The sequence below is a fragment of the Maniola hyperantus genome, chromosome 5, assembly GCF_902806685.2.
Source record: "Maniola hyperantus chromosome 5, iAphHyp1.2, whole genome shotgun sequence".
NCBI classification, from domain to species: domain Eukaryota; kingdom Metazoa; phylum Arthropoda; class Insecta; order Lepidoptera; family Nymphalidae; genus Maniola; species Maniola hyperantus.
Genome location: NC_048540.1, coordinates 9983890 through 10006242, shown reverse-complemented (window position 1 = coordinate 10006242; position 22353 = coordinate 9983890). Strand labels below are relative to the sequence as shown.

At 36.9% G+C, this 22353-nt stretch overlaps 1 protein-coding gene across 1 annotated transcript; it reads left to right on the top strand.

Annotated features, from left to right (window-relative positions):
- Positions 1-1258: 1258 nt before the first annotated feature.
- LOC117982428 (sphingomyelin synthase-related protein 1-like) lies at positions 1259-22143 on the top strand. Its single transcript, XM_034968786.2, has 6 exons — positions 1259-1338; positions 1499-2161; positions 2373-2577; positions 6080-6366; positions 19957-20149; positions 21524-22143. The coding sequence occupies exons 2-6, from the start codon at positions 1711-1713 to the stop codon at positions 21948-21950; spliced, it is 1563 nt and encodes a 520-aa protein (XP_034824677.1). The 5' UTR covers positions 1259-1338; positions 1499-1710; the 3' UTR covers positions 21951-22143.
- The last annotated feature ends 210 nt before the right edge of the window (positions 22144-22353 follow it).

Sequence of the window (22353 nt, the reverse complement as noted above, 5' to 3'; positions counted from 1 at the left end):
TAGTCATAGAGATAGTGATGATTGACGTGAAGATGAGTGACGTTTGACACCTCGGTTTGACACATTTTTTTGCATTTTTTATAGTGATGTGAACTTTACCTAAATATAAAAAACATTATTTTTATTAACTACAGCTGCAATAAAATACTTTTTTCATACCACTTGCTCAAAAAAGTGACATTCTATTCCACAAAAAGCGAACATACCAATAGTCATTTTCAATCTGTTAAAAACAGGGACAGAAAATTGTACTGAATTTCATTCATCCCCTAGGGGGAGATTGTGATTTAAATTTGGAATAAGTACTTACCGAAATTTATACCTACTGAACTACATCTGTGTTTACACCATTGAGTTTGTATATTATTATAAAGCATTATACATCTTTTTGAAAAAGGAATACGCATTTATTATGCAGTTATGATTATTAAATAAAATTACGAAAACCGACGAGGCCGTATGAGCTTGATGCCTTTGCTTTTCCGACAAAAAAATATTAGTCTAGGAATTTGCCGCGTTTTTGTTTTCTTCAAATACATAAATGTTAAGTTTATTTTAATTTATTTTTATAAATAAGTTAATGTTCTAAAAATACGTTTAATAAATGCTTATCTCATATTATTGTGTTAATTTTTTCGCAAATGGTACGAAAAGTAGAGTATTTTCCTCGGTGATAAAGCTGTCTTAGTCTTGGGAGAACTTAAATCCCTCGCTACACTCAGGACTCGTCTTAAATCACGAGCGAAGCGAGGGATTTAAGTTTTTAACACCCTCGCTGCACTCGGGAGTAAACCTCGAGTCCTTCGTTACGCTCGCGATTTAAATCGTCACCCGCGACAGAAGACGCTTTATCCCCTTGGTTAATAATCTACTAATTAGAGGGACCCTAAACATCCTACATTTTTTATTCTTACCTTCGATTTTCGAATGGTTAGGTCTATTCACCATTCAATTATGAAAATAATATCATTCTACACAACACAATTTGTCTTTTTTAGTATCTATTACGTTAAAAAAATTAAACTTTTTTCATTAACAGTTCCAGATTAAGGTTTAAAAAAATATTTTTTAGGTAAGGAAAAAATATTTTTAAATAATCGTTAGTAATTATAAAAGTATATGATATTTTTAGGATTTCTCAGTATGTTACACTTTACAGCAGCTTTAGAAAATTAGATGAGTATTTACCTATAACAATAATATATAAGAATTTAAACAATTGAACGTAAAAATTACAGATCGAAAATAGGTATCATCTAAACCACCGCAACGAGGCAGGGTGCCCAGAACGCTGGCAGCGTTACCTCGTTGAATGGCCAGATTAATATGCTGACCGAGGTAAGTGCCAGTTATTATATATTATATAATATATAATAAATAAAAATAATGAAATAACATTTTTTATTTAAGTTAGCGAATGCTTTGCCCTCATGTATACATCACTAGTGTGATGACGATGATGAATATTTTATTACTTGTCATTTTGTGTTTTTCCTAGGTGTCGCGTAATTTGATTTGACCAAAGGGAAAGGAAACTGGAAAGTAGGCAAGAGGCATAACATGACAGTGTAGTACATAATGTCGTTAATTAAACTATAAATCATAATTTAAAAACAGTTCAGTAATCAATTAATTAGTAAGTGTTCCATTTAAAATTCATATGTGCACGTAACTCGTCAACAATTGTGTATAAACTAAACGTAAACAAAGATGGATATGGATGTAATAAAGTGGAGCAACAAAGAAGTGCTAGAGTTATTACATAAAGAGAAGATTTCAGGCTTCATAACAGATATCTGCAAGGCACAAGATATCGACGGACAGTGTTTGTTAGCCTTTGTTGACCGGGATTTCTACGATTATCCCTTCGACCAACTGAAATTGGGTGAACGAAAAAGATTTATCTTGTTAGTGAAAAAGTTACAAAGAAATAATCGAAATGCAATGTATGAACTTGGATTATGTGAGGACCAAACGTTTAATAATTCTGCTACTAATATAAATTTCGTTGGCACCAATTTATCGCATCTAAGCTATAGACTTCACAAACAGTTACAGAATGAGTTAAATGCAAGAAATACTGAGTGTATATCTAATTTTACTCCAGATCTGAAAGCTTCCAGATTAAGACCTGAAGTGTGGAAAACTGCAATAGCTTTAGGTAACTATTATAGCATGAAATACAATCTAACTGCAATATGCTTCCTTGATTTAATTAAAATATTTTTTGCTTGACTATAATATAATATTATAAATAAATATGGTGTAAAACAATCCAATGCAACTTACAAAACTTTACTTAATTGGATAAATTTGTAAAGAAATCCCATACATTTTCATTATTTGATTTGTGGACTTCTCAATCTTGCCAGGTTATGTTTTTCTGGTGACCTGGGTGACTGCTGTTGTAATGGTAATCGTTCACGACAAGGTCCCAGATATGAAAAAGTATCCTCCACTGCCAGATCTTTTCCTTGATAATGTGCCCCATATTCCATGGGCTTTTGACATGTGTGAGATCACGGGCTCCTTCCTGATGGCCATTTGGCTTGGTGTGCTCTTCTTCCATAAACACAGGTAAACTATTTTCATTCAACATTAAACAAAAGTTAAAGTCCATGCTTGCACGAACTTTGCAGAAGTCCTTGATACACAAGAAATGACAAGCTTAATTTACTATAATTTGCTCAACCTGATAAATCTGAATTGGTACAATACAATGTTCAGCATGCAATATGCAACACACATCACACAACACACAAACCTTCAATAACAGACTTAAGTGTGTCAAACATCCTGTAAAATTGTACCATACAGATTAAATTAGTATAACAAATTATACTAAAATGAGCTTGCTGTTCTTTATTTTCATTAATTCAAAGAAGTTATTGTATACATACAAACTCCTTGTCTATGTGGAATTAGATTTACATTCCTATTAATATTCTAGAATTCCCAAAAACCCTTTTGCATAAATTTATTAAATTCGTAGGTAACAGGACCTCTTGGTAAAATTCTTAATAAACATTTAACACTTGCAAGAGGACAATTAAACTGATTTAGTTTAATGTAATATTGGTACTGATTCTGAGCACAACTAAATTTTAGAGTATCCCCATACTCTTCTAACTAATGTAATATGAAAAGGACAGACACAGTTTGACAGTTTCAAATTTAATTTAGAGCTATCAAACCTCGTGATTTTAGCTGTCAGTTAGGAGCCTATTGTTTAAATTTGTAGCACGTGCACTAATATTTCGAGTCTTTAAATGTAAAATTCATGTTCCATCCTTTTTTAGCAATATTAAAAAGAAAAAGTTGCAGATATTTTAAATTTAGTTTAGAAAAAAACAACAGAATCGGTGCCATGTCACTTTTTGGCAACCACATTAATAATATGCTCTTGCCAAGAAGTATCAGCATTACAAAATTTACCTAAAATATACTGTCCTTGTGGATGTGGCCCTTGAACCATGCTTGACATAACCAGTAACCACTTGTTGTTTTGAAATAGTACAATCCAAGGGCTTATCATGCAGCCATTGATACGCTATAACCTTATCTTTAACCTGTGAAATTCTTGTCTAATAACATTTGAATACTTGATAGTTTAAAAAAAGAGTTTTTTAAGCGAACATTTTCTTCATTGTATATGTCTGCAAAAATAAATAGGCAACAAAAGGAACAAATATTGCTGTTTGAATTGTGGGTAGAAAATTGTTACTTACATTACATTATTTTTGTTACATTCAGTTTTGTTGATCTACTAATTTAATTGCTTTTGATGATCTTTCTTGTCTTACCTACATTGATAACATGCCTTTGTTTATTATTAACTAAATGATGCCCTCAACTATTATACTACAGTACACAACAGGTAGAGATGGCAAATGTTTTTGAAATCCTGTGCACTTTGATTTTCTGGGAGAAAAAGTAGCCGATGGGATGCAAGATCCTGAAGGGTTCTTCTTTCTTTCTGGGTTTCTTTTCCGCACATACAAGTAGCTGTTTGCTGTATGGGGATACAAGCTATGCCGAAATCGGATTTTAAAAATCGGAAAATTATCAGATGGGTAATGAAAAGATATCAGACAGACACTTTAGCTTCACTACCCATATTATAAATACAAAAATATATTTCTTTGTCCTTCAACATCGCCACAATAGAGCAATGACCTAGAGAGTGACACAGGCTAACTTTTAAACCCGGAGAACAAGGAGTAACCATAGGACTTTTAAAAACCTAAACCGACGCGGACGAACTCGCGCGCATCTAATTGTTTATAATATTAGTATGGATTCCTTGACACTTTTATAGTTCAGTTCTGATATTTTGATTGTTTAGTTCTGATTTCATTGTTAGTCAAGTAAACATTTGTCACCCTAAGTACTCATGATTGAACTTTGTTTCTTCTATGACTCACTCTCACAGCTCACTCTTGATAATTGTCTGACAAAAGATTGTATTTCTTTTTTTATTATATTTGTGTAGGTACATTGTCTTGAGGTCTAGTCTATCTTTCTTTATTATTTTTTCATTAAGTTAATTGTGTCACGCGATATACCTACTTTTATATTTTAATATTATTAATTCTCAGCTTTAATAGGATTAAGTAAGTGATAATAAATATAAATTAGATCACTGAGGCCATTATGATAAAAAATGTTATTCTCTTTATTGTTGATTTATTTTCCTATTACTGTTAGTTTGCTCTTGACCACAATCAATCATGTTTGTCGACGCAATTAAGATTTAAAATGTACTAGCTAGGAAGATATAATAGTTACATAATGTTATATAGCAATTAGTAGTTCTATAGACTCATGCAGAATACGCCTAATCGATTTCTGCAGTATATTTATAGTGCGCGACAGGTCGAGATGGCAATTGGAGTATGAGGCGGGGGACGCCCCGCACACCCGCGCTCGCCCGCACCGGGTTGGCGCGGGGGCTCAGCGGGGCGTTGCCACCCCAACTGCGATATCGACCTGTCGAGGACTATACTGTTTTATTTTATGCCGTACCTTAATGGGAAGTCGCTTTCTGCTACGACCATTTCATCATTCATTATTGGTAAAATGCATAGTATCGCTTGACGAAAAAGTGCGAGACCGCGCGTGGCGCCTCGAGCAGTCTAGCGAGTAGCGACTAGTTAAAACGGTGCGTAGGCCGTAGGTTTTAACTACAAAGGTGCGCTTTCAACTTGCATTAGATGCATACGCTAACTACTCAGGGTATGCCTGCGTGCATGCTTCATATTCGCTGGCAAAAACCGCATGCAACAGCATCAGACCATGTGGTGCACGCAATACGCACACTCTTGCATTCTTTCTCTTATTTGTGACGCACACGTAACACGCGATGCGTAGACGCGTGCGCTATTACAAAACTATACAATGCTTTGGTAGCTTACATGACGTACTTTACGATAGTTGAAAGCGCACCAGTGTAGTTAGACCTATGTGGCGCATGGCCTTTGACTGCTCGCGGCGGTGGGCGTTTCTACTCTCTGCAGTCTACATGCTGAGCTAGGTGCCGCCGTTCGATGCCATCAGTTTAAATTGGCCCTTTAGACACTTAGCAAATATAGCAATGCAAACAAACTTTCCTTGTAAGGGCCAATTGAAAAAACGACATGTTCTGAAAAACAGTTTTCTGTGCCAATTTTTTTGAGTGATTCATCTGGCTCTGGATAGCATTTCATTTATATTTCATACTTGCTTATGTTCGCTACTTCGTTCGCGTGGGCTACACAAATTTCAACCCCCTATTTTACCCCCTTAGGATGTCTACGTCATAATAGCTATCTGTAATCTGCATGCCTTTCAACCCGATCCGTCCAGTAGAGTGAGCTGTGCATTGATAGATCAGTTATTCAGTCAGTTAGCTTTTTCTTTTATACTAATAATGCCTGTCATTTAAGTGTGTTCTCAGAATAGCACAACTGTCTAATGTGCTGTCTAAAATGTTGGTCAGAATCGACACCGCTGTACTATTAACTAGATCTTTACTAGACTACTACTTTTGACTTCCAAAACTTATTCTGGCATGCTATGATAAAAGTTAATATGTCCCCAGGTTTATCATCCTAAGGAGATTCTTCGCCTTGGCCGGCACAGTGTTCCTGCTGCGATGCTTCACGATGCTAATAACTTCTCTGTCGGTGCCGGGCTCGCACCTGAAGTGTGAGCCGCGCTTCTACCCGCCCGCGGACGACCTGACCGTGTGGGGCCGGCGATTGCACCAGGCCTACGACATATGGAGCGGCGCAGGCATGTCCGTCCGGGGCGTGAGGACCTGTGGCGACTACATGTTTTCCGGACATACGGTCGCTTTAACACTCCTCAATTTCTTTATCACTGAATGTAAGTTTAACCAATTTTTTAATTTATCTGTAACGTTAATCAGTTGATCATTGAACAATCAAATGCAACGCATAAAATTTTTTTACAAAAAAAATAAAAACCGACTTCGTTACACAAACACTAAAAATTGAAAAATAATTTAATTTATTACCGAATATATTATGTATACAAGAGTTAATATAGTTCCATAATAATACTTTTTGGTGCCGGTGCCAATTAGCTTTAGCTGCGCGAATCGTCTAGACTTCATATTTTTATGGGACTCCACAATGGCACCTCATTGGCACCGACCCCAAAAAATATTATTATGGAACTATATTAACTCTTGTATACATAATATATTCGGTAATAAATTAAATTATTTTTCAATTTTTAGTGTTTGTGTAACGAAGTCGGTTTTTATTTTTTTTGTAAAAAAATTTTATTTCACAATTTTAGTGGCCCCATGGAATTATGCTATGACTGGTTAAAAATCTATTGTTTACTAAGCTATTACACTGATCGCGAGCAATTTACTCTTATCCGTTGAGGAGTTCCAGTATCTATCTTCGAAGATGTTCATCAGATCTTCACCAAATTGAAATGGGACCAACTTTGAAGTATACCCTTTCAAACAAAAAAAGAATTTTCAAAATCGGTCCAGGCGTTTTCGAGTAATCGGGGAACATACATAAAAAAAAAAAAAAGATTCCGACGAATTGAGAACCTCCTCCTTTTTTTGAAGTCGGTTAAAAATCCAATTGATGTGATAATTTAAGTACTATAAGTCCCGCAAATTGCTAATGCGGATGGCCGCCATTTTAGTGACGTCAGCACTAGACTGAAGTTTGGACCGGATGGAATATTTTTACTTAAATATACGTCAAATGACGTCAAAATGACGTCATTTCGATGTAATGAAACATGGTTCCAGGCTTCCAGCGTAATAGCAATTTGCGGGACTAATACCTATAGTACGCGACAGGTTGAGATGGCAACTGGGGTGGGGACGGCCCGCACAGCCCCCGCGCTAACCCGGTGCGGGCGCCCGCGGGTGAAGTGTGGGTGTGCGGGGCGTCCCCCCGTCTCATAACTCGATTGCCATCTCGACCTGTCGCGGACTATATATCACGAGGTGTTAGAGATTGTGATACAGTAGCCATGTGTGTGGAGCTATGGAAAACGTCAAACGGGCCTATTATATTGTGACTATTATAATCCGGAAGCGTAATAACTATAATGCGGATATTATTAACGATGTTATGTATTTACATTTTACAACCTCGCTTATTTATATCTTACTTTATTTTATGAGTTACTAGATGATGCCCGCGACTTCGTCCGCAAGGACTTTGGTTTTTAAAAACCAATGGACACTGATTTTCCGAGATAAAAAGCTATATCCGTCTAAGTTAAAAAAACCTATCTCTGTACCAAATAGATGATGCCCGCCCGCGACTTCATCGGCATGGATTTAGTATATTTGAAAATTCTGTGGGAACTCTATGATTTTAAGGGACAAAAAGTAGCCTACTATGTCCTTCCCCTAGAAACTAGATGCGAGCTATCTCTGTACCTCGTAAAAACTGTTTAAACGATTGGACCGTGAATAACTAGCATACAGACAGACAGACCCTTTCGCGTTTATAAATAATATTAGTATGGAATTACTACGGATTTTCTTAAATCCCATTACGACTAGTTAATTAAAATTATTGCCTATGCAAGTTACGCTAAAGATTTTCATAGATACTTGGCAAACAACTGCATGCCATATTGTTAGAATCAATTGCTAAAAGATAAATATTCTTGTAAATTAAGATTGTTTACATTGTCATTTGTTATATGAACATTGAAACTGTGCCATCAATATTATTTCCGTATGGTACCTATCTATCTGAGTGTCGTACTAACTCACACAGTTTATTGTTGTTTATCAATCATATGACATATTATGTGCGTCATTTCATTGCATGTGCGTATAAAATAATTTAAACAAATAGTTAAAATATAATAATCAATCAATTGATGTAATCGATTATTATTATTATTGATACTAGTCGATACCCTCAAGCCCCTTTAGATAATAGACACACATTCTAAGTAGAGTAGGGTACTAAGTAGGTAGGTACCTACTTTACCTACATAATAACAATATGGTAAGTGGATTATTCACTGGTCAGGGTCACTTAATTTTAAGTCAAAACCGATTTAAAATGTTTTTAGTTTCATTGCAGTTCAAGAGTACCTATTTCGTAAAAACAAGAAAATTATATTTAATGATGCTGATTCTGTAGTGCTTACCTAAATATATTCAATCATTATGATGACGTATTAAGTGTTGCCTTGGAAAATAACATTATAGGATCCAACTAAGCACCCTGCTACTTTATAAAAGACTAGATGATGCCCGCGACTTCGTGCGCGTGCATTTAGGTTTTTTTTAACTCCGTGGGAACTCTTGATTTTTCGGGAATAAATGTCCATTTTGTAATGCAAGCTTTTCAAGGTTGCAGGAAAATAGGACACGATCCCGTTAAGAGGAGGATTACAAATTTACGCTCGTCCATACGAACGAAGCCATTGCGTGGCTATTTATAGTAATTTAGAGTGATGTTTATAATTTTTTTTATGCTCGATCAAATAAATGGATTGTTACCAAAACTATACAAATAGATTTGTTAAAGAACATAGCTTATTTTGGTATAAATTTTTGGTTGAATTTATGTTTTATTCAATACAAAAAGTTGTCTAAAACTAGCCACATAATTCGTGAAAATTGGAAACAGTTTTTTTTTTACCCGGTAATGTGATTAAAATCCATATTCTAGTACATTATAAGTCAATATTTCTGATATTCAGGTATTTTTCCAGTAAATTAGATGATTTTCAAGCACATATTTAGGGTTTCAAAGTTGAGTCTGTTATTTATTTAATTAAAACTAGGTGTGGGAGATTGGACACTACAAAATAAACAAAATAGATTTTGTAAATATGACACATTAAAGGTCAATACGAAAGATTGATTTATTTTAAACATGTATTCAATTATATGAAAGTTCGTCCTATGATGGTAAATTAGGAGCTTGAAATCTTAAAATTTCATAATTCAAGTGATAGCGGGCCCTTAAGGTGACGCTGGATGCACGTCCGAACTGCTCGGCCCACGTGGGTAACCTGTATGCTATTTCACCTAACATTGTGATAGAAAGAAATAGACTCAGTGATGAGCAGTGTAGCGAGTGCATGCGCTCACACTAGCGTCCGGATATATTGATGATGGCACACAGATAGTTGGACAGATGTCACCGATGAATTTTTGTAAATATATGATTTATGAAGGAACTACTTATTTCAATTATTATTGTATAAGATTTTATGGAAGAGCGGGGTCGCCTGCCACGAGTACTCGTAGCAATACTAAAACAGTTACTGGGATGGTCCCAATTACTACGCACTATGTGAAATTGTTTTACCTACTGAAATAGATATTTTTAAATTTTTTTTGAATGATAATGATTACCTACTTATCTTTTGATGAATACTATAAAATCTCACTTACATACATACCTATTAGGTAACTACTACCTCAGCGTGTATAAACAACTCGTACTTATATTATATTATAGAAATCCATACTTCTATGAAGTGTCTGTCTGTAATTTCGAAATAACTACCGCAAGCTCATAATATTGTTATTTGAACTGTACCATAACAGCTGAATCAAATGTTTTTAAAAACTGTCTGTCTGTCTGTCTGTTTGAACGGGCTAATCTTCGGAACGGCAGAACCTATTTTGACGGGACTTTTACAGACAAGTAGAGGATTAACAAAGGATACTTTTTTAACCGACTTTTAAAAAAGGAGTTGTGTTTTTCTACCTATGTACACAGAAATCTCCGAGATTTCTGAACCGATTTGCGTATTTTTTTTAATTGATAAAGAAACTTTGCAACATTGTCCTATATAAAATGTGGATTTCAACTCCTCAATCCTGATGCTGCAGGGGACATGACCACCAAAACTTATGGGATTTTGAAACTGTCGGTTATAAATTGATATTGAGAGGTAGGTACCTATATCTACCAAGTAAAGACTTTATCATTGAACTCGAAGACCCACTTCTCGACCCTGATGCTGTACCTAAGGAATTGCATTGCTAAATCGTGGTGATCCCACGGAATTTTAAATGAATCATCGCCCACGCCCGTTCGGTACCCTCATTCCGCACATTGTTTTTATTAGTCAGTCCACCAATCACAACAAAGCATTCTCCCCTGTCCCCCGCCAACATTTTACGATTTTGTTTTCATGTAAATCCTTGTATATGCGTACTCTAGGAGTTGAATTCTCTGTGCTGGCGGATTACCTATTAGGAACACATGATTACACATTCGTTTGTCTGTGAAAATAAATTTTGTTGCCTACACTTATCTATTAGTAGCGACTAAAAACTATATATACCATCTACTTGTGTATAAAAAAGTCTAAATAAATTCCACTTTGATCTCAAAAATGAAAATTTTATTTTTATAAGTAGGAAGTAGGTACAATTCAATTTCCCTCTAAAAGCCCACTACACACATAAACACAATATGTATCATTTTCTGTTTCAACAGTCACATTAGATGTATCATTCGACGCAGAACTATTGAAGCTCTCCATTTCATTTCTGGAATTAATAAACATACAATCAACATAAATATATTGTGAGTATTATCTATATAGAATGTATGCAAAAAACATAGCATAACAACTTACAAGTATGGTATGGGTAGACCTTTCAATATTTAGTACGGAATTGAATGTTGCAGCATCATGTTGGATTTCAGTGGTACGTATATTGGGCACATTCATTTTATTTTCCTTGTTTTCTTCTAAAAGGAATGTCTTGAGTCACTAAAATACAACATAATTCAGCATTGACAAATCTGACAACAAATAGTAAATCTCTATATTATTATATAAAAATGAATTGTTGAATGTGTTGCTGATCGCAAATCTCGAGAACAGCTGCACCGATTTCGCTAATTCTTTTTGATAATATTCCTTGAAGTACGGGGATGGTTCTTATGGAGAGAAAAATTTAAAAAATGTCCTGAAAAAGAATCGACTGTAGGCGGTGCGAAGTTCGTCGGGGCAGCTAGTAACATAATAATTATATTATCCTAATCCTAATTCCTAATCTAAATATATAAAAGAAAAAGGTGACTGACTGACTGACTGACTGACTGACTGACTGACTGACTGACTGACTGACTGACTGACTGATCTATCAACGCACAGCTCAAACTACTGGACGGATCGTGCTGAAATTTGGCATGCAGATAGCTATTATGACGCAGGCATCCACTAAGAAGAGATTTTTGAAAATTCAACTCTGGAGGGGGTGAAATAGGGGTTCGAAATTTTGTGTAGCCCACGCGGACGAAGTCGTGGGCATTTGCTAGTATCTAAATAATATCAACTTACAAACACAGTGTCAAACTTTCAGAAGCTGGCTCTAAATGGTACGGTGTGATAGCATCATAATCTAATTCAATTCGATTTTTTGCTTTGTCGTTTCCTTGCCAAAGAAAATCCCGTGATCCACTAAAATAGAAGTATAATATATAAGTATTTATTAAAAATAAATAAATGTGATCATCAAATTCACCATCCTGGAGAACCTTGAAAACGACACTCGCGTCTATTTTTTATAGAAAGTGCTGGCCCGCCATCTTAGATTAAAAAATTAATGTCATTATCAAAACCAGCATCCTGGAAACCCTGAAAACGACACCCATTTCTATTTTTTATGAAAAGTGCATGTCTGCTATTTTGGATTTGAAAATAAATGTCATTATCAAATTCAGCATCCCGGAAAAGTACATATTCAGTCAAATAAAATTCCCGTCGAGTCACATTGTTACTCACGTCGGGTGTGACGCACGGCAATAACCCCGAAAAAGTAATGGCATTATCATCACAAGATAATATTATGGTTTGGAAAGATTCTGATGAATTTTAATAGATCTCCTCTTTGCAAGGGATTTGCTTTTGCGAGAAGCTTTTGCGAGTCTAAACCGTTTCTTTTTCCTCTTCCGCCAATCCATTTTTGTTTCTGTTACACGAAAACTCAAGTATATAATTAAATTGTCTAAGCACACATTATGACCTACATACTTATATTTGTAACTAGATGATACACGCGACTTCGTCCGCGAGGATATAGTGGTTTTTTAATCCCGCGAGAACTCTTTCAAAAGCGATCACTATTTCAAATTTCAGCCAAATCCGTCTTGTACTTTTTGCGTGAAAGGGTAACAAACCTATACACACACACACGCAGATACAAAATTTCGCCTTTATAATATAAGTGTGATTTGACAACCCTGACTTTCGGAATTCGGATAAGTCCAAATTATATTTTATTACTAGTTGATGCCCGCAACTTCGTCCGCGTGGAATTAGGTTTTTGAAAATCCCGTGGGAACTCTTTGATTTTCCGGGATAAAAAGTAGCCTATGTGTTAATTTAGGGTATACCCTAAATTAACACTTTTATCTATCTCCATTCCCAATTTCATCCAAAACCGTTCAGCCGTTTTTGTGTGATTGAGTAACAAACATCCAAACATCCACACACACACATCACTACACCTATTATAAATGTGAAAGTGTGTTTGTTTGTTGGTTCGTTGGTTTGTCCTTCAATCACGTCGCAACAGAGCAACGGATCGAAGTGATTTTTTGCATGGGTATGGTTGACCTGGAGAGTGACATAGGCTACTTTTTATCCCGGAAAATCAAAGAGTTTCCACGGGATTTTTAAAAATCTAATTCCACGCGTACGAAGTCGCGGGCATCACCTCATCATCATCATGATCAACCCATCGCCGGCTCACTACAGAGCAGGGGTCTCCTCTCAGAGTGAGAAGGGTTTTGGCCATAGTCTACCACGCTGGCCATGTGCGGATTGGTAGAATTCACACACCTTTGAGAACATTATGGAGAACTCGGCATGCAGGTTTCCTCACGATGTTTTCCTTTACCGTTAAAGCAAGTGATATTTAATTAATTAAAACGCGTATAACTCCGAAAAGTTAGAGGTGCGTGCCCGGGATCGAACCCCCCGACCTCCGTTTAGAAGGCGGACGTCCTAACCACTAGGCTATCATAGCTTCACCTAGTTTATAATATTAGTAGGATATATGTAAACTACTACCACCAGCTGTCGATACGATGCATTCTAAAATAAATCGACCGACCGACCGACAGACCGACCGGCCAAGTACGAGTCAGACTCGCGCCCCGAGGTTTCCGTACTACAATAGTAAAATGTTTATCTCTAAATCTCTGTTTAGAGATAAGCATTTACAATGTAACTTAATTTATTACTACTATGTAACTAGAATTTCGGTACATATAAAAATGAATCGCTAAATGTGTTGCTGATCGCAAATCTCGAGAACAGCTGAACCGATTTCGCTAATTCTTTTTTTATAATATTCCTTGAAGTACGAATATGGTTCTTACGTAGAGAAAATTTTTAAAAAAATCCTGAAAAAGAATCGACTGTTAGGCGGTACGAAGTTCGCCGGGGCAGCTAGTGAAAAATAAATAAATAGGTAAATAGTATTTTTTGACATTTTGCATGATAAATCAAAAACTATTTAGTATGCACTAGATGATGCCCGCAGCTTCGTCCGCGTGGATTTAGGTTTTTTAAAAATCCCGTGGGAACTTTGATTTTCCGAGATCAAAAGTCAAAGTCAAATGATTTGTTCAAAATAGGTAATAAATTACTCTTTTCGATTGTCATTGTTGGATTTGTAAAATATAGTGGTGATAATTATTTCGCAAACGCTACGAGGGTTCCAAACGTGCCCAAGACTGAGAAGAGCCCACAGCTAACTCAGCCGGGTATTCTTTTTATTATCACCTCTTTACAAAATCATAAATTAAACTTATTAGAACTATCACAAAGCCGAGCAACTCATTCCCAAGCTTGCTTATCATTTAAATAATCCTTTACAATGTAATAGGATTTTTTAATTAGTTTACGTTTTATGAAAACTTTGAACTTATGACAGTCACTTTGAACTTATGACAGTCACTTTTTTTTTAATTTATTTATGTTTTTATATACGTACAATAAATTTTCAAAAATATATTGATTATGCACTGTCATAATTTTAACTTCTCTAAATTTAGTTCTCAGCGACTCTCGTGGTCCCATACTATATATGGCTCGAACAGCCCTTTTCTGCAGCACAAAAATAGAATTTATATCAGCAGCATTACCCCATAATAATTCCGTGGTGCCATCTGAATCAGGGTTTCTACTGAAAACCAGCGCTGTATGTTTTTGTACTTGTGCAAGACAATATGCATTTATGCTGAGTAGGGACCTTTTTTTTGGGTTGTGCCACACATGACATACTTTATTCCGGCGCTTCTTCTACTTGAGGTTTTTTGACTTTATTACTCAAGTATAAGAGGCGCTGGGATAACCTAACCAGTTGGTAACTGGTAATGTGTGGTACAGCTTTAAAAAATAAACGTTTTTTCTTTTCTTTCTTTTTCTTTTCTAATAATATGCCATATGACATGATGCTGTGAAAGTAACTAAAATATACTAGTCTCGCCGTTTCTATGTCTGTCAACTGGCGAATCTTTTTTACCGCATTTGCAGCAGAACTGTCTGTTCGATAAGTTATTTATATGAGAGCCCCATTGAAGTTTCGCATCTAACGTTATTTCCAGAAAAATAGCGGTATCCACTAAATCTTATTAAGTTATTTATCATAAAAGTAGCCTATGTCCTTCCCCGGGATGCAAGCTATTTTTGTACCAAATTTCATCAAAATTGGTTAAATGGATGAGCTGTGAAAAGCTAGCAGACAGACAGACTACGCGTACTAGTACGCGTTGCGTACTTTATTTGTAAGACGGACAGACAGACAGACAACAAACTGATCCTATAAGGGTTCCTTTTTCCTTTTGAGGTACGGAATCCTAATGATCTCTCTTTTTGCACTGCATTTAACCTGAATCCAAGAATTTCCGATCCGAAATAGTCGTAAGCAAGACTGTATCGTCACCTACCACCAGGTGAGATTGCAGTCAAGGGCTAACTTGTATCTGAATCAATATTATTATTATTATTTTATTACTTATAATAAAACTGTAACAGGTGAAATTCTGTACATTGAAGATATTTTGAAATTTTTTTTTCGAGGGCACTCTATAATCGATACTGAACCCAAAACTGGATTTTTTTTTCATTTTTGTCTGTCTGTCTGTCTGTATCACGGCCGCGCATCACGCTGAAACTACTGAATGGATTCCAATGAAACTTGGTACGATTTGACGTCATACTATGAGGATATAGGATATAGGATACTTTTTATCCCGAAATTCAGCATGGTTCCCTTAGGAGAGGGGTTGAAAGTTAAAATGTATACTGAGCTGTAATTCATTAACGCGTAGTCCGATTTCATTCATTCTTTTTTGTTAGAAACCATACATGTTAAAACTTCAAGTTCCAACTTCTCAACCATCATCATAATAATGACGGGTAGCTTTTGTACTTTTGGATTTCAATCAGCTGTTTTAGGAATAGTTGATGTTGAATTGATATTAAAGGTACGCTTAGAATAAACTATCTCTGGTTTAGGTACCAAGCAACGACTTCATAATTCAACTCGATATCCCAACTCTTCAACCCTGATGATGCAGGGTATTGCACTCCTAAGCCACTGTTGATTGTGAGATAATATTGTAGATGCCAAACATATATACCATTATTGAACTTTAAGTTCCAACTCTTCAATACTGATGCTGCAGGGTACTGCACTCCTATTCTATGGGTTTTAGGAACTGTTGTTGGTGAATTAATATTGTACCATTTACTATTGTACCAAACCACGACTACATGGTTGAACTCCGTTCACAAAAATCCACGCACTCCATCGAAATCCTATTCTATTCCAAACTTATTCGCCAGCGTGACAGGAGTGGAGAAGGCGGATAGGGACGTGTGAGGGGTGCAACGGATCAACGTGATTTTTTCCATCATCATCAGCCTGCGGTCGTCCACTGTTGGACATAGGCTTTCCCTAAAGAGCGCCACCACACCCGGTCCTCAGCCTTCCTCACCTAGCCACTTCCCGCCAGCCTCTGTATATCGTCGGTCCATCGTGCTGGAAGGCGTCCCACACTACGCTTACTTATACCTACGCGGTCTCCACTCAAGAACTTTCCGGCTCCAACGGCCATCACCTCTACGACAGGCATGACCTGCCTTCTTTTATCCCAGAAAATAAAAGAGTTCCCACGGGCTTTTGAAAACCTACATCCACGCGGACGAAGTCGCGGGCGTCAGCTAGTAAATAAATAAAAAAGTACTATTTGTACGAAGCGTTGCGTACTTTATTTGTAAGACGGACAGACAGACAGACAGACAGATAGACGGACAGACAGACAGACGGACAGACCGACAGACGAACAGACGGACAGACGGACGGGCAGACGGACCGATGGACGGACCGACAGACGCATGGACGGACGGACGGACTGACGGACGGACGGACGGACGGACGGACGGACAGACGGACAGACGGACCGACAGACAGACAGACAGAGGGTTCCGTTTTTTCCTTCTGAGGTACGGAACCCTAAAATACAAAGAAATACCACCAGGTAGGTACCTACCTACCTATATTATTATACATATACAGGTACCTTTTTAGGGTTCCGTACTTTATAAGGAAAAAAGGGACCCTTAGGATCACTTCGTTGTCTGTCTGTCTGTCCGTCTCTCCATCTGTGTCGTATCTGTCACACAAACCTATAGGATACTTCCCGTTGACCCAGAATCATGAAATTTAGTAGGTACGTAGGTCTTAGAGCACAAGTAAAGGAATAAATCCGAAAACCATAGATTTGTGATTACAACTTACAAAAAAAAATTAAAGTGTGTTAATGAAAAAATAATTAGTATTTTCAATTTTCAATGTATGATAAGTATACCAAGTGGGGTATTATATGAAAGGGCTTTACTTGTGTATTCTAAAACACATTTTTATTTATTTTTATGCATAATAGTTTTTGATTTATGGAGCAAAATGTCAAAAAAATACCTGAGTACGGAACCCTTGGTGCGCGAGCAACTCGCACTTGGCCGGTTTTTTAAAATTAGATAAAATAAATAACTAAACAAAGTTACTTACCTATTGTAATAGGACCACACGAGTAGATATCCCTACTAGGACCTCAACAACAAAGTCAGGTCAATAAACCAATGAATAAAATTGGTGTCCAAATTTCAAATTCCAGAGGTCAATGTACAAAATGCAATAAGTATTTGAAGGACTTATTGACTCTGCTCTGCTCAATCTTCTACACATTTGCATAGCCACTGAATAAAAATTAATTTTATAAAATCATTACGACTTTTGTTTTTGAAAACATATTAATAACAACAGTTGTCGTCATAGAAACCACAATATTACACGCGCAGCCGCGCGCCGCTGTGGGCTGGCCCTTCCCTCCGCCACCCGCGCGGTGTCTAATGTTTTGGGGTGAGAAGCATGATGATTTTAGCCGAAATCTAGCGCTTGAAAAGGGTTGAACAGTAGTTTGGGAAAAGTATTTTTGAGAAAAAACTACTGAATTTAGGTTTGCAAAGTAAAGTTATTTCAACTAATGAATAAATAAACTACGTGTAATGATAAATTGTTTTAGGATTTTCATATCCCTAATCTTATTTATTTACGCCCAAAGTTGTCATAGATTTAGTGTTAAAATAGGAATCTTTTGAGGCTCGTAACTTTTAAATCAATATTTTTTTCAATGTTTTAGATATCATTGAACCTAGATAATGACGAGATAAATCGATATAATTCTTAGTTTTGTGCGTACAATATCGAATATTGTTGTATTTTCCCTCCTACGTTTGTATGAAGAAAGCACCGAACTGAGCTGCCTTAAGGGGTTATAGTACAGGACATTAGCTATCAAACGACCCCTAAGGTCTAATGCAAAAGTGTATCGTTTTCGAGTTATTCATTTTTTTTATTTTTTTCTAGGTAAAGGGGTGTTTGCCACTTTAAAAATTAGTAAAAAAAATAAACAATGTATTTCATTACATTTTTTTAAATGTTTTGCGTGTTGTTGCGTTTTGTTTTGTAGTGCATATCCTTGTTAATAATAAACAGTTATAAAACAAGAAAAATCTTCAAGTATTTTAAAATTACAGCCCAAAAACTGTAAAAGTTGTCGATTTTTAAATTTAATTCTTTGAATAACTTGCAAATTTCCTGTAAAAATTACTATGGCACTTATCCTGCGGATTATTTTAAAAATATCTACGTATCGTTAGCTATCCATATAAAATCAAGAAAAAATTACAAAACAAAGAGACCAGGTAGAAAATTCTTACAAATGCTATCATCAAAGAATTAAATCAGGATCAATGTAAAAACGACTTTAATGCAAAATGGTTAAAGATTATTGTCAATGGGTTCAAAAGGTAAAATAAAATCAGTCAAGTGCGAGTCGGGCTCGCACACGAAGGGTTCCGTACCATCGTACAAGAAATAACACTTTTAAATTTTGTTTAATTTTCATGGCGGCCCTTTTGTAATTTTCAGTATTTGTAGTTAAAGCGGGAATAGAAATACACATTCTCACAGAATGCGTATTTCTATTGCCGCTATAACAGACATCAAGGGCGACGTCTTACTGTATTTATTTACGCTGTGCTCATTTACTACGCATTCTAGCCAATAACGACATAAGAGTCTCAGCTAGAGGCTAAAAGCTGCAAGAAGTGATTGCGATCGTCAAATTCTAGCTGTCGAACTTTTGTCACAGTATATAAGGAGAGACGCAGTAGTCCGACGCGTTTGAACTCGTGGTACTTAAATGACGACCATGCCGACCCTTCAACATATAGGGCCCTAACTACATAGTAGGCCAGTTCGGGTCACTCTTTCGTCCCGCAATTACCGCACAATCGTGCTCTGTTCACCAGCAACCAGGGGTTCCCAATTTTATTTGGCCATGGAACCCTAATTGGTCATACTTTTGCTGGCGGAACCCTAGCTGGCTATTTTGATAATGATAAATAATAATTATTATAAGTATTGCAAAACATTTATTGTGACAAAGAAATACTATGACGTTAATTACCTCCGTGGCGCAGTGCGTGCACTATTGTATTAAAAGTTGGAGGTCCCGGTTCGATTTGAGGCTTCGGCCGCGGCTAGTTACCACCCTACCGCTAAAGACGTAACGCCAAGCGATTGAGCGTTCCCGGTAAGATGCCGTGTAGAAACCGATTAGGAGTATACCTAACGGGTAGCTTCCATCTTAGACTGCTGTGTAGGCGTGACGGTGCGGCGCGGTTATGAGTCTTTTCCACAAACGTTTTATTTAGGTAACTCTCGGACAGACCGTGGAACCCCTGTGACCCTTCCACGGAACGCCAGGGTTCCGCGGACCACCAATTGGAAATCGCTGGTCTAGACGGCTTTGTCGAAACTTTGTATGTAATATCATATATCCTTACTGTGTACTTTGGTACTGGACCTAAGGGCTACATTTGTCTGTTTGTTTGTTGCAGACACGTCGCGCAGCCTGTACCTGCTGCACATCCTGACGTGGGTGATGAATATGTTCGGCATATTCTTTATACTGGCTGCGCACGAGCATTACTCCATAGATGTGTTTATTGCCTTCTACATCACGTCGCGCCTGTTCCTGTACTACCACACCCTTTCCAACAACCAGGCACTTATGCAGAGCGACTCCTCTAGGTACGTAGACAGCCTATCCGATGTGACACATCGCGCCTGTTGCTATATACTACCAATGTTGGCTAATCTCAAAGGAGGATATATGTATAGTGAATGTGTTCGCAAACACAGGTGAACTCTGTATTCCCATGCTCTCATAATCTGATAGGACTACTTTACATTTACTCCGTGCATGACTGGAAAAAGGCATACGACCAGCGGATTTACATACTCTTCAGGCACCGAGATGTAATACCACCAACTTCCAAACTCTGGACTGAGAATTTTTTGACAGAAAGCCTGTCTTTTTTTGCCTGACTAATCCTGCGTATACTTATGTACGCATTTAAAACAATGTTTTGACCTTGTGAGGTCACGTTACTCTAGGTTGGGTGCAACGTGATTTATTTCATACCTATAGGTACCTACATACAAAACATCGTTGTTCGGGGCACGGCCCATCCTAGACACGTCATGGTAGCGTGAATCATTCATAGAATAGGTAGGTACTATACCGTCATCCTTAATTAACGATACAGTGTGGGACAGAAACACGCTAATAGAGTTATGTATATTATTACGATAATATTAAGGACGACGAAATCGATTTCTTTCGAAACAATTAGCTAGGTACTAACTACCACCAATTCCAAGTCTTTTCATTTCTACCCTGTCGTAACATTAGTAAGAAATTGAGTTATTTTGGAGGATACTGAAGATATTATAGAAATCAAGAGGTCAGGGTTTGAAAAAAACTTATCGATTTCTACGTCAGTAGCAATACCGGTGTACTCAACCATTAATTGGCGGTTTGGTATTCGCAGTCAAAGCCTAATTTTGGATTATATCCTAAAAAGACTAGACGAGGGAATCAAACAAAACAGTTAATTTTATCAAATCTGTAATACTAAACATTATAAATGCAAAAGGGTGTCCGACTTGCTAGTGGTCCACCCACCACCCCTCCAAACCCATGGGGTTTAGTGGAATAACCCATCCATTTAACAGATTATAACGAAATTTGATACGGATATCGCCTGCATCCTGGGGAAAGACATAGGCTACTTTGGTCCTGGAAAGTCGAAAAGTTCCCGCGGGAGACTTAAAGGATACTTCCCCACCCGCTAAACCGATTTTTATTAAATTTGGTACATAGATACTCGTAGCTTGCATCGCAGAGACTGATAGGCTACTTATTCCCCGTAAAATCAAATTGTGCTTTTAAAAACCTAAATTCATATGGATGGGGTCGCAGGCATCATCTATAGTAAAATAATAAAATTTGAGTTCCAATACCGCTTTTCTTTCCAGCCTTTTTAACTAAAATTCCAATTTAACAGAAAGTAAAATTAAGCTTTGGTAGAGTTTACTAATGGAATGGAATTATCCTTACAGAACTAGAATATGGTTCCCGCTGCTGTCTTTCTTCGAATCCGAAGTGGATGGCATCGTTCCAAACGAATACGAGGGGCCCGTGGAGATTGTGAGCAATTTGAAGCAGTGGCTGATACAGCTCGTAATAGACGTGAAAAACACTTCGATGGCGAAGATTGCGGGCACCAAGCTGCAGGAGGGCGCCGCCATGGGCGAGTACTCCGTCGTGAAGCTCGTCGACGGCATCAAGAGGAACCTGAGCTTGATAGAAGAGTACAAGAGCTCGCGGCAGCGGCTCATGACGCTCGACAAGAATGTTCAGGCCGGCCTTCTCGAAGAGTTACCTGACAGTGATCTTAGACGCAGGAATATCACTGACCTCACAGGCGACGCCCTCTTCAGAGAATTCAGCAACCCCCCATCTCCCATCATGAAAAAAAATATATGAGCTATAGTCCTTGGCTTTGTAGCTGAATTGTAAATTGTCAAGAATCTAGATACCTGAGCGTTCAACATTTCCATTATAGATTTTATATCATGTTATTCCATATTTATAATGTTAAGTTAAATGTGTAGAAAATTACAAAGATTTATTTGCTCAAGATGATCATGAAAATATAAAGTATGCTTAAATTATTCAATGCAGTCTTTCATTTTAAAAAATTACTTATTTTTGCAAGTGGATTATTTCTGTTTCTCTGCTATATACCCCATACATTCTGCAAGCAATAAAATGACACATAGCAGGAATTTCCTTTCTTTTACTTTCAAGTTTACAAAATATTAAATTGATTTTTAATATTGTTTTGGAACACTTACTATTGAGTAGGTGAATAAGGCAAAATATAAAA

Bases quoted from the DNA above. Each gene is read 5' to 3' on its own strand.
- LOC117982428 (XM_034968786.2), top strand. From the start codon at position 1,711: ATGGATATGGATGTAATAAAGTGGAGCAACAAAGAAGTGCTAGAGTTA. The intron at 2,162-2,372 runs GTAACTATTATA...CAATCTTGCCAG, and splicing joins GAAAACTGCAATAGCTTTAG to GTTATGTTTTTCTGGTGACC. The intron at 20,150-21,523 runs GTACGTAGACAG...TTATCCTTACAG, and splicing joins ATGCAGAGCGACTCCTCTAG to AACTAGAATATGGTTCCCGC.